General features: G+C 45.3%; 1 protein-coding gene across 1 annotated transcript in view; it reads right to left on the reverse strand.

Annotated features, from left to right (window-relative positions):
• Nucleotides 1–12,900, reverse strand: part of zeb1b (zinc finger E-box binding homeobox 1b) — a gene marked incomplete at its 3' end in the record, with an annotated part of 108,256 nt that overhangs the window by 10,952 nt on the left and 84,404 nt on the right. The window contains exons 4-7 of the mRNA XM_080751660.1: nt 10,291–10,493; nt 3,144–3,249; nt 1,074–1,606; nt 354–533 (exon numbers count right to left, since the gene is read on the reverse strand). Of these exons, the coding sequence (XP_080607786.1) occupies nt 354–533; nt 1,074–1,606; nt 3,144–3,249; nt 10,291–10,493 (1,022 nt within the window). The remainder of the gene's footprint in view (nt 1–353; nt 534–1,073; nt 1,607–3,143; nt 3,250–10,290; nt 10,494–12,900) is intronic.

Genomic DNA, 12,900 nt, shown 5'->3' on the forward strand with positions numbered 1-12,900 from the left:
TTTAATCGTCAATACAGAGATTCATTGCAGAATTAAATCAAACCTGCATTTTGGTCAAAATCATCAGTTTTCAAAATTGTCAAGGTCTCCACTTAACTCTGACAGTATACAAATGAAACCAAATGGACCCGTAAGGGTCCATTTGGTTTCATTTGTATACTGTCAGAGTTACATACTTGTAAAGTTCAATTTAGACCTCCCAAAAGGAACCCAGAGAGTCTAGTTTTTGTCAAGTAACTTAAAAAAATAACCATAAAAACCAACGTGAAAAATAATCGTGATAAAATCGTGTATCGTGATACGGCTTGGGAAAATATCGTGATATTGTATTTTTCCATATCGCCCACCCCTACCTGGAGATGCTCCTTCTTCAGGTTGTGCGGCGCGAGCTGCTGGGCCTGGCTGGGGTCCAGGCTGTAGTTGATGATGATCTTGGTGTTGCCGTCTTGGCCCATGATGGGCAGGCTGATGGGGATGAGCTGCTGCTGGTGGTGGAGCGCCCCCTGGTGGCCCTTGCCGTTGTTCTCCAGCACCTTTTTTGATTGATTGAAAATGTTATTAGACAAAAATAGAGAACAGTACAAGTATAGTATAGAAATGTAGTACAGTACAAGTACAGTTAAACGCCCTGCCTAAAAAGAGCACCCCAAATAAGTCCTTTTACGGTCTTTTTTTTACGTTGGAAGTCCTTGGTATTCAATTCATGGACATAACAAATAGCAAGCAAAGAAAACATTCAATACTATCGCAGTTATAAAAACACTATACTATGTACAGGATAGGGGAAACAAGGGGGTGGGGCTAAGGTAAAGTAACGGGGGGTGCTCACTTCTCGCCTGTCTATGGGAGAAGTGATAAGTGCATCCGCCTCTGGCCTCCTGAAAGGTGAGTTTTCAGGGCAGTTTTGAAGGATGCCAGCGAGCTACATGTTTTAAGGGAGGTAGTCAAGGAATTCCACACCATGGGTGGCAGTGTTGTAGAAGGAGAATTTACGCCATATTTGTCTTATGGGTTTGTGTTATCAGATGGTTGTGTGCGCTCCCTCTGGTGTTGTGGCTGTGGGTGTGGCTAACCTGGCGGATCATGTTGCCGTCCATGGCCGCCTTGAGGACGTTCTGCAGGTCGGCCAGGTTGATGGTGATGGGCGACACCAGGCCCACGGTGGGCAGGACCACCGCCTGCACGGTGGCACCGCCCTGCAGGTGAGCCGCCGCGCCGCCGGCGAAAACCCCTCCGTTGTTGTTTCCGCCTCCGCCACCGGACGGCGACGTCATCATAACCACCGGCTTGTACTCATAGTCCAGCGGCTCGCTCTTGATCTGGTTGAGCGGCAGCTGCTCCTGCAGGGGCTTGTCCCGGGTCTGGGTGCGGGTGGCGAGGGCCGAGGAGGGTAAGGCGCCCCTGGGCAGGGCCAAAGGAGACGACGCCGGGCACTGGGGAGGCTGCTGGGTCGACGTCTTGGCGTTGTTGTTCCCCGACGAGGAGCGTGACGACCTGCCGTTGACGGAGATGACGCTGATGCACTTCTTGCTGCTGATGTGCGAGCTGTACGAGCCCGAGTGGGAGAAGCGCTTCTTGCAGTTGGAGCACTCGTAGGGTTTCTCCCCTGTGAAAGAAAAAAAAAACCCACACAATTAGAGAAAAGATGAGTGTTAAAATGTTTTCATTTACTGCTGTGCCTTTCTGTTGTTTTATCGATTTTAGTATTTTGATTTCAGTGGTTGGGGGCATGCGTACAAGTGGCAAAATATGTCTTTTTAGACAGCATACGCCGGCAACTTCTTTGCGGTGCATCTTGGGAATGGGCTTATTGTGTCTAAAAATACATATTTAGCCACTTGCAAATCAAAATCCTTAAAATCACTAAAATGATAGAAATAAGCAAATTAAGGTGTGTGTGTGGGGGGGGGGGGGGGGGGGGAGGAGGGGGGGAAACGAGAGGGAGAGAGATTCACAAACTTCCATTAGTGAACGGAGCGAGAGGAGCTATAAGGCAGGAAAGAGCTCTAATGCATTTCAATGATGCTCAAACGCTGAGATGGAATGGTACCGTTGGGAAATGCCCCTCTAATTGCTATCCCATAATGCCAAAAGAAACACAATTATGGCACATTAAGAAGGGAGCACACAATGCACTGAAACACCATCGAGTATACGATCTAAATACACGGAACTGGCTAAAAACGTAAATAAAACATAAATATGTCGTTATGGGAGAGGGGTTATTGAGCCATCTGTGAGTGAGTCATCTCAATAACTACGGCAGCTCGCACGCACACACACAAACGCACACACATTCACACGTGCACTGCCAAACACACATTATCGTTGTTGTCAGGTGGAAACCTTATATGTCCAAAACTGTTCGTTTTGTATTTATCGTTTTAAAAATGATTTAGAATAGTGAAGATAGCTGATCTACAAGCACACTGTGCTTGTAGATCTGCTATTTTCACTAGTTCTGTGCGACGGTCTTGTATGATGAAGCAGGGCTTTTACTTTTACTTACAAATAAACGTACACATTTGAAACTTGGAGATACGAGGTTTCTGCCTGACAGTGACGATAATACTGTATGCACGCGCTGACAGCAGGGACGTGCTGGCCATTGGGAAAAGCGGGACAACTCCCCAACGGCCGGTTCATTAGGGAAAAGATTAAAATAAAATGTCGGCCTTCGTTCCATTTTGGGGGCTGGGCGGCCAACAAAGTAAATCGTCACTGTCGGGCAGAAACCTTGTATCTCCAAGTTTCAAATTTGTACATTTTTTCGCAAAGCAAAGCCCTGCTTCATCATAAAAGGCTCGCAGCGCAGCGCGAGGCGTTGTGTGCTTGTAGATCGGATTTTAGTTTAAATCATTTTCAAAATGATAAATACAAAACAAACGGTTTTGGACATACAAGGTTTCCACCCGACAACGACGATATATAACTCATGTAATTGGCCCACTGGCTTGTCACTTGTCATGATCTGAAATGGCAAATCTTTGAGTAGCAGCAGCGCTATAGAGAGAGATCTCTCTCCATAGCGCGCAATGAGGGCCTCTGCAACTCTTTTCTCCGGGCTGAATCAGGGGCCCAGCACGTCCCTGGCTGACAGGCTGCTAGTGGGGACAGGAGGAGGTTGTAGGAAGTCTTCTTACCGCTGTGAATACGCAGATGTTCCTTCAGGTGATGTTTGTACTTGAAGGCTTTGCCACATTCAGTGCACTTGAATTTTCGGTTGCCTCCGGACTGCGTGACGTGTCTCTGTGAGAGACAAAGGGAGAGAGAGAGAGAGAGAGAGAGAGAGAGAGAGAGAGAGAGAGAGAGAGAGAGAGAGAGAGAGAGAGAGAGAGAGAGAGAGAGAGAGAGAGAGTGGTTGTTCAGACAGCAGTGAAAACATGGCCTTTGAACTGATAGCCATCCACCCGTCAATAATCAATCAAGGACAAAAGTTCTTTTTGATTGTTTTGATGACCACACATGAAGCTAGATAGCATTTCTAGGTTTTAGAAAGGTTCTAAAGGTCTACCTATGTTATTGTTTTTCTAGATTGATATTCCTATGCATTTGTTGTATTGTTGTTGATGTACTGACATATTAGCTTGCTTATTATAGTGATGTATTACCTGCTTATTGTACGTCGCTTTGGATTAAAAGCATCTGCTAAATGCCTAAATTGTAAATTGTAATCCTATAACAGAACAAAATTACTTATATAATTCAGCTACACTTCTTTATTTACTTCCGCTACGCTTGAGGACGCTTCAGACCAAATGGACCTGAATTGGCACTTTTACTTGGTGCGCTCCTTTTTCCCCTTTGGAAAAGCTCACAACGTGATTTGTTGTGATTTTCAGCCAATGTCCCCCCCCCCACATAATAGGGATGCTAGGGCTCAAGTGGTTTACCACCCAGCCAGCACGCCCACATGGGTCCCGCATGGGTACGAGTTGGGCTACTTGGGTACCACGTGGGCATGGGCTTGATGTGGGCAAATTACATGGGTCCCACGTGGGATACATGTGGGATACCTGGGCATGGGTTGGAAGTGGGCTTTCCCACATGGTTCCCGCATGGGCTACATGTGGGCTAACTGGGCATGGGATTGAAGTGGGCTGGCCCAAGTGGTTCCCGCGTGGGCTACATGTGGGCTAACTGGGCATGGGATGGAAGTGGGTTGGCCCACGTGGTTCCCGCATGGGCTACATGTGGGCTAACTGGGCATGGGATGGACATGGGCTGGCCCAAGTGGTTCCCACATGGGCTACATGTGGGCTAACTGGGCATGGGATGGAAGTGGGTTGGCCCACGTGGTTCCCGCATGGGCTACATGTGGGCTAACTGGGCATGGGATGGAAGTGGGCTGGCCCACGTGGTTCCCGCATGGGCTACATGTGGGCTAAGTGGGCATGGGATGGAAGTGGGCTGGCCCAGGTGGTTCCTGCGTGGGCTACATGTGGGCTAACTGGGCATGGGATGGAAGTGGGCTTGGCCACAAGGTTCCTGCATGGGCTACATGTGGGCTAACTGGGCATGGGATGGACATGGGCTGGCCCACGTGGTTCCCGCATGGGCTACATGTGGGCTAAGTGGGCATGGGATGGAAGTGGGCTGGCCCAGGTGGTTCCCGCGTGGGCTACATGTGGGCTAACTGGGCATGGGATGGAAGTGGGTTGGCCCACGTGGTTCCCGCATGGGCTACATGTGGGCTAACTGGGCATGGGATGGACATGGGCTGGCCCACGTGGTTCCCGCATGGGCTACATGTGGGCTAACTGGGCATGGGTTGGAAGTGGGCAGGCCCACATGGTTCCCACATTGGTCTACATAGATTTTTCAACTTCAAGCGTCAATCACTGGTTCCCACATCGGCCTATTTTTAAATGTATTTTTTATTTTATTATTTTTTGTTATTTTTTGGCTGTGAATTGGCCTAGGCAATGAGTGGGGAAAACTATTTCCTTTGAATGTTTCCATATGGACTTACGAAGTCTAGCCTAGTTATTAACAACAGCTTGACCAACATATCTATTCAGGGGGTTATGTATAAAGAAGAAAAATAATAATAAAGAAAAACATCCATGACTTTAATGCTATATCAATTCCATGCTGTACCGGTACCAGTAGGAGAGATAACAGGCAAAATGTTGACCAAAATAACACTTCTACTTTCTCTAATTGTGTAGACTTGTTGTAAATTAAGTAATGCAGATGTTTAACAATAATTTAGTGTAAAATGAAACTGTAGATCTATGAGGGTCAATTTGGTCACCAACTCGCCATCATTTAGCTAGGGACCACCTGGAACGCTCCCAAAAACCACTGGTGGTGTGTGTGCGTGTGCGTGTGTGCGTGCGTGCGTGCGTGCGTGTGTGCGCGTGCGTGTTGTGACATGTCTGTGTGTTGTGACATGTCTGCTTTATGTGCTGATAGGTACTTTTACAATATAATAATACATAATACACATTATTTAAAAGTCAGTAGCTGATTATACTTGATGCATTTTGGACAGACAGACAGACAGACAGGCACATTGCACGCACGCATGCACGCACGCACGCACGCACACACGCACACACGCACACAGAGAGAGAGAGAGAGAGAGAGAGAGAGAGAGAGAGAGAGAGAGAGAGAGAGAGAGAGAGGGAGAGAGAGAGAGGGCAGACAGACCAACCAGGGACAGAATCTCATTACCATTTGAATACAGGGTGAGTTCACACGTCACTGTGAAGTCCATCTAACCAATCACTTTCCTTCTCAGATTTTGAAAAGTAACTGATAGAATTAGGAACTCATTTTCCACTAGGCTACTGTACTGTACTGTACTGTCTTGCGATTTGGCTTAACCCACGGATGGACCTTAAAACATCTAAAAGTATGGTAAGTAGCCTCATTGTCTACTCTATATTCTAAAATGTTCTCAAACTAGCCCAGACAGGCTGGTTTTAACTCAAGGTTTGTTGTTTTTGTCAGCTTAACCAAGGACATTATCTTAAACAAGTTGCATGTTTTAGCTCTAGATTTAAATTTGTTATCACATTGTAACCAATTATTTCAATTATTATTATTATTTAGTACAGCCAGATGCTTAAAGGTGGGCCAGAACATAACTTTTTCCCTCCTCAAAGATGTGTAGGCCTACATTGACATTTACATTGCTTTAACTTTTGATGGTGTCCTCAGAGTCACTAAAGGGGGTCCTCCAAATCTTTGTGTGATAGAAACCTTATTTTCTCATTTTTTATATTAACCACTTGAACCCTAGCGTCCATATTCTGAGAACTTGAGCCAAAAATAGCAGATCTACAAGCTCACAACGCCTTGCACTGCGAGGCGTTGTGAGCTTGTAGATCAGACATTTGGGCAAAGAGGTTGTGTAGAGAGGGAAAAGAGCAGACCAAGTAGTGAGTGAAATGTCAACTTTATTAAGTATTGACTGTTCAAGTGGTTAAATATCTGAAACACAAATCGACATGGATCCAAAATACAATGATGATTTTCCTGTCATGATGAAACTATATGGAATCTATGTGGTTTTGGTGGTCCCTGCTTCATCTCTCTCAACTAAGGGGTCCGTGGCCTGAAAACATTGAGCATGCAAAACCAGTTTGTCCACAGTCAGCAGGCACGTAGACAGTAGGCAGCTGATAGCATAGGCCTACTCAACTTGCTTATAGAGATGCAAATTTTTGCTATTGTGGGGGTTTACTTTGGGTCATCGTCACCTGGCTTTACAAAGAATCAAATGTGCACACGCTTGCCAAATGGTCTGTCTCCTGTGTACTACACTATTGGACTAGTTACTTATTTAGAATATTATTAGGCTATAAAACATAGGCCTACATTAAACTCTTCAGCCCTATACTTTTGTCTATTTGAAAATAGCCGATCTACAAGCTCACAATGCGTCGCAATGCACTTCACTGGCATTTCGCCTACTAAAATCTCATTCCTGGTGACGCCAGTGTAAGTGTGTTTAAAGATAGAATGACTACTTTACATTCATATCTTGTGGCTAATCCTTTCTTTGACTTTTGCCATAAACTCAGGAATTGCCATGTCGGAGATATCTAAGGTTAAGGCTTCCTGGGTGAAGGCAAGATGGACAGACCAGTGGAAGGCAGCAGAACCGTCCAGGCTTCACCAATTCATCAAGGATCTCACATATGTTCCTGACCAGCACCTCCCCCATAAGGAGTGGACAACCCTCAATCACCTGAGGACAGGTGTGGGACGTTTCAGTGCAGCACAGGATCCATCACAGACTGTGGAGCATGTCATGACCAGCTGCCCTATATACCAGCCACTGAATGGTGATCGTGGACGAGAATGATCATGACCTAGACAATGACACACTCGACTGGATTGCTGCAACGGAGTGTAAGGACATACAACAGAAAAAGAACTGGATGATGTGCCATCCCAATAGACAAACTCTCTCTCTCTCTCTCCCCTGTGGTTGGCTAAAAAAAAACACCCACAAGCACAGCGGACCCAGATTGATGAATGCAACATGAATGAACACTGGATTCCAGAAAACCTATGCCCTAAAACAGTTTTGTTAAAAAAAAATCAAGATTTTAATACACCTCTTACACAATTTATGTTTTTGGACATTTTTTTATCCTTTATTTTGTTCTGTTAGCAGTCTGTGGAGCATTATGGGAATATCTCTTTTTGCATTTCAAGTGTTTTTTTAAATGTACTGTATGTACACTTGCACATTTGATCTGTTTGCCTTCATGCTGCTGCTATCTTTATTTATATTGTATTTTGTTATCTTGTTTATTTTTGTAATAAACGTTGTCAAATATACAGTATATTGTCTATTTCATCCAAAATGTATTTTAGGTGTTTCAATAATTAACACAGTTCATGTCAAACACTGTTTTAGTCTACCATTAAAATCTTCCTAGGAGCAAGGTTGAGCCCACTTGGATCCCACGTTTATCCCCTATTGTTCCCGCATAGAATTGCCTAGGTGGGGCCCAACCAGGGCCCATGTAGAACCCACCTAGGGCCCACACAGGCTAGCCCAAGCGGCTCCCACCTGGGTCCCATATACATTTGCCGAGGTGGGGCCCACCCAGGACCCATGCAGAACCCACCCAGAGCCCACGTGGGCTAGCCCAAGTGGTTCCCACTTGGGTCCCATATAAATTTGCCGATGTGGGGCCCACCCAGGGCCCCTGCAGAACCCACGTTGATCCCACGTGGGCTAGCCCAAGTGGTTCCCACTTGGGTCCCATATAAATTTGCCGAGGTGGGGCCCACCCAGGACCCATGTAGAACCCACGTTGAGCCCACGTGGGCTAGCCCAAGTGGTTCCCACCTGGGTCCCATATAAATTAGCCGAGGTGGGGCCCACCCAGAGCCCATATAGAACCCACACAGAGCCCACGTGGGCTAACCCACGAGGGACCCTTGTGGAAACCGCGGACATTCCCACATAGAACCCACGTGGGCTAGCCCAGGCGGGTCCCACATGGGTCCCATATAAATTTGCCGAGGTGGGGCCCACCCAGCGCCCATGTAGAACCCACGTTGAGCCCACGTGGGCTAGCCCAAGTGGTTCCCACCTGGGTCCCATATAAATTAGCCGAGGTGGGGCCGACCCAGGGCCCATGTAGAACCCACACAGAGCCCACGTGGGCTAACCCACGAGGGACCCTTGTGGAAACCGCGGACATTCCCACATGGGGCCCATGTAGGGAAGCCCACCCTGTACCCATGCGGGACCCATGTGGGCGTGCTGGCTGGGCACTTATGGCTTATTTTATAAATTGTGTACAATAGTGTTGCATGCAAATAGATGATCGCGGCGTGTGCTGCAATATGCTGTGAGCTTGTGGATATACTATACTTGAAGAAAACAAAAGAATAGTGAAAATAGTGAAAACATAATGACAAAGCCCAAAAGTTGAAATTGTGGTTAAACATTTTTGTCTAAATTAAAAGTTTGCCACTGACATACAAAACGAGCGGACAATAATATTATCAGAAACACTTTTAAGAGATAGCCCTGAACGACGATAACAGGCCTGTACCTCTGAGTGAACACTTTGAACACTCTCAGAGTTAACCTATTTAGGCCTAGGATTATTGACTGCTTTAACTATTGAAAAATAGCAGATATACAAGCTCACAGCGCGGCACCGAGTGCCGCGCTGCAAGCTTGTAGATCTGCTATTTTTGAAAAATCATGATTTTTTTTTGCAAGTCTTTGAATATATCTACTTAAAAGCGAACTTTTTAAACTCAAATATTTACTTCTGGGTGGTCCCTGGGACAACATATTTTGAGATGGGGGTCCGTGGCCAAATACCTGTAACTTTGGGGGTCCTTGACATGAAAAGGTTTGAGAACAGCATGATTTAGAAGAAGGATTTAGAAGTCGGGTCAAAGATCGGGTCAAAGATATTCAAAGACTTGCCCGCATTTTCACGATTTTAAAAAAATAGCAGATCTACAAGCTCGCAGCGCGGCACTCGGTGCCGCGCTGTGAGCTTGTATATCTGCTATTTTTCTAAAGTTAAAGCATAAAATAATGGTTAAAGTGGTTAAACTCAAATGCGACTCGGGCGCGTTCCAGGTATTTGAGAGTTAAGGGGGTCCTTGCAAATAAAACATTGGAGAAGCACTAGTATTAGTGGACTCATAATAATAGTATTGTAGTAAAAAACAACAACTTGACATTCAGTAATTGGGTCAAAATAAGAACATTATAATGATGTGTAAAAAGATTAATCTAAAATTTGCAGCGGACAAGGACAAAGTCTGTGCCACGGACACATTTTGTCTTTGTACGGACATATCCATGAACCCTGATTCAAACTGTTCTAATGACTAACTGACTGCACTTTAAGTAGGCCTACCGTCGGTAACCGGTAGAGTCGCCGGAAATTAACTCGCCGAGATTTTTATTCTTGTATTTGTTTTACTGAGAATAAGGTTAGAAATAACTTTAGGATTACGCATGTCTTTCTGAGGTTAAGATTAGGAATAGGGTTAGGTTTTGGCACCGTTTTACTGAAGTTAAGGTTAGGTTTAACCGTTTGGGCATAGATAAAGAGGTATACAAGGATATTAAGGATCTCAATGGAAAATAACGAATAAGCCTTGCCTTACCCGAGTTTCCTTTTAGTTGACATTGTATCAGTGAACTGTACTGTCATGAAACTGTACCTCTTCCTATCCAAAACTTCTAATAAATACCTCAATCAATCAATCAAAAGGCATAAACCATCAGCCCAGGCGACTCTTCTGGTATTAACTCCTGCACTGTAAATAAGTACCGTCACATACCTGATCTCGTCCGCTCTTGTGGGCCGTCATGTGTCTGTCCAGCTGCGTGCGGTAGGCGAAGGTGTAGCTGCACTGCGAGCAGCTGAAGTTGTCCTCGCTCTTCTCGTGGCGGTACTTGATGTGCTCCTTCAGCGAGCTGTAGCGCTTGTAGCCACGCGAGCAGTAGGGGCACGTGAGCAGCTGGGAGAAGGCGTCCGGAGTGCCTATAGAAGGAGTAGTAGGAGGAGATCAGCCAACACAGGGATGCTGACAGAACCCTCGCTAAAAACCCCAGGACAAAAATCCACTCGTCCTAATTTGCCCTCCTGGCCCCCAAACTGTGGAATAAACTCCCTGTCGCACTTAGAACTACAGACTCACTCCCTAGCTTCCACCGTGGACTGAAGACTCACCTCTTCAGACTCCACCTAAACCCATAACACTACTGTAACACTCCCCTTCCCTCAGTGACAACACATGAAGCTAGATAGCATTTTAAGGTTTTAGAAAGGTTTTTCTACTGATTAGGTGCGTGGTCTACCTATGCTATTATTGCTTTCTAGATTGATATTCCTATGCATTGGTTGTATTGTTGTTGATGTACTGACATATTATCTTGCTTATTATATTGATGTATTACCTGCTTATTCTAAGTCGCTTTGGATTAAAAGCCTCTGCTCCTCAACTGTAAATTGTATAGGATGTTTCAGTCAGTCAGTCAGCATGTGAATGTTCTAATCCAGGGTGTTGATTTAAAAGTCAGAGTTAAATTAACAGTGTAAAGAGTTTAAAAGGGGTTGTCCTGGCCACTCAGGCTCACAGAGAAGGCCGGCCCTTTGATGTCTGCAGATACTCAGTGTAACACTGCCCTGTGAGTAGTTCTCCAATAACTGACAGATCCTCCCCCACAGGTAAACAGCAGCCCCCAGGTAAACCCCGCGGATAAAAGTTGATAAAAAGTCCCTGTCATTATCAGCGTAGCCCGCGCGCGCACACACAAAACGGGACAGAGCTTCCATTATGGTCAAGGTTTCAAAGAACTGAAACTAGTGTTCTACTAGTGTTTATCCCTCTAAGGCCCAAATATAGAAATACTTGAAATAAAAAATTGAAAAAAATCAGGTGGTGTCGTAGGAGTCATAATAAGAGGAAAATGTAATGTTTTTCTAAAAAAAATGTTTTTGTAAGGTTTTATAGCCATAAATCATAAATCATAAATCATGCTCTAATTTACATATGGGGGATATTTTTCACAATAATAACATATGTACATGTTCTAGACATTCTAATGATCACCAAAACAAATAGTACAGGCATTTTACTTATGTTTTTGTGAGGAATAGCTTCCATGAAAAAGTGAGATGTTGTTCGTCAAAACTCTGGGATGTCAGCGGGTGTGTAGGGTGTGAATGCCAGCCCCTGTGGGGGGTATTTATATGCAAATATTGTGGCCAATGGCATTGTAATACTAAACAATAGAATCCAATGGTGATGTTTAGGTTGTAGGGGGAGCTAAAATAAAATGATTTAAACCTTTTTTTGGATAAAATACAAACGTTGTAATATTACAACAGTGGGCCTTAGAGGGATATTTATAGTGTTCTAAAAATAAACCAGTCATGCTGACTGTGAATCTCGTCGTCGCTTGATTTTGCCCGTTGTCTTTTCAAAGTCTTTAGAAATGAAACCCATGCACATAGTATACAACAGGGGGTCCGGGACCCCTAGTGGGTCCTCCAAATCTTTGTGTGAGAGAAACTTGTTTTTCCCCCCCTTTTTTTATATTAACCACTTGAACCCTAGCGTCCATATCCGGAGAACTTTAGTCAAAAATAGCAGATATACAAGCTCAGCTTGTAGATCTGCTATTTTTGGCAAAGAGCTTTGGAGGTGGAAAGAGGCAAGAGCAGACAAAGTACAGTGAAAGGTCGAGTTCATTAAGTATTGACCGTTCAAGTGGTTAAACACATCTGAAAACACACATTAACATGAATCCAAAATATACAGATGATCGTGCTGTCAAACAATGAAACTATATGGAATCTATATGAAAAGGTGGGGATCCCCGCTTCATCTCTTTCTCAACTAAGGAGTCCTTGGCCTGAAAACGTTGAAGACCCCTGCTATAGAAAAACAAGCTGGATAAAAAACAGAGCCGTTAGATTCGAGCTAGCACGCAGATGGGGAGGTGTGGGGGGGGGGGGGGGGGGGGGGGGTTCACTTTCTCCTGTGTGCTGCGTGCAGGGCAGGCTTGTTGTTCTGCCTGGCTCTGCTCCCACACAGGTAAAGCATTACTGCTGTTAACAGGTGATGTATTAAGCCTCCCTAAGGGCCAGGTGAGAGCGCACAGGGATGGGAACGCACACACATTATCGCTCATCGCAGGTATAGCGGTGAGTCACCACCGGCCGCTCGCTCACACGGACGTGCAGGGGCGACGCACCAAATTCGGGGCCCTGGGTGCAAGGATTCACTGCGGGCCCCCCACGAATGTTCTTCATAGGGGGAGGAGAGGGTATAACGCATTTAGACTGGAAACGCATTACTACGCATTACGTTGTGCTTTAACTATTGAAAAATTACAGATATACAAGCTGCGAGCTTGTAGATCTGCTATTTTTGAAAAATCAT

This window comes from Nannobrachium achirus (genome assembly GCF_963921795.1).
Source record: "Nannobrachium achirus genome assembly, chromosome: 21".
Lineage (NCBI taxonomy): Eukaryota > Metazoa > Chordata > Actinopteri > Myctophiformes > Myctophidae > Nannobrachium > Nannobrachium achirus.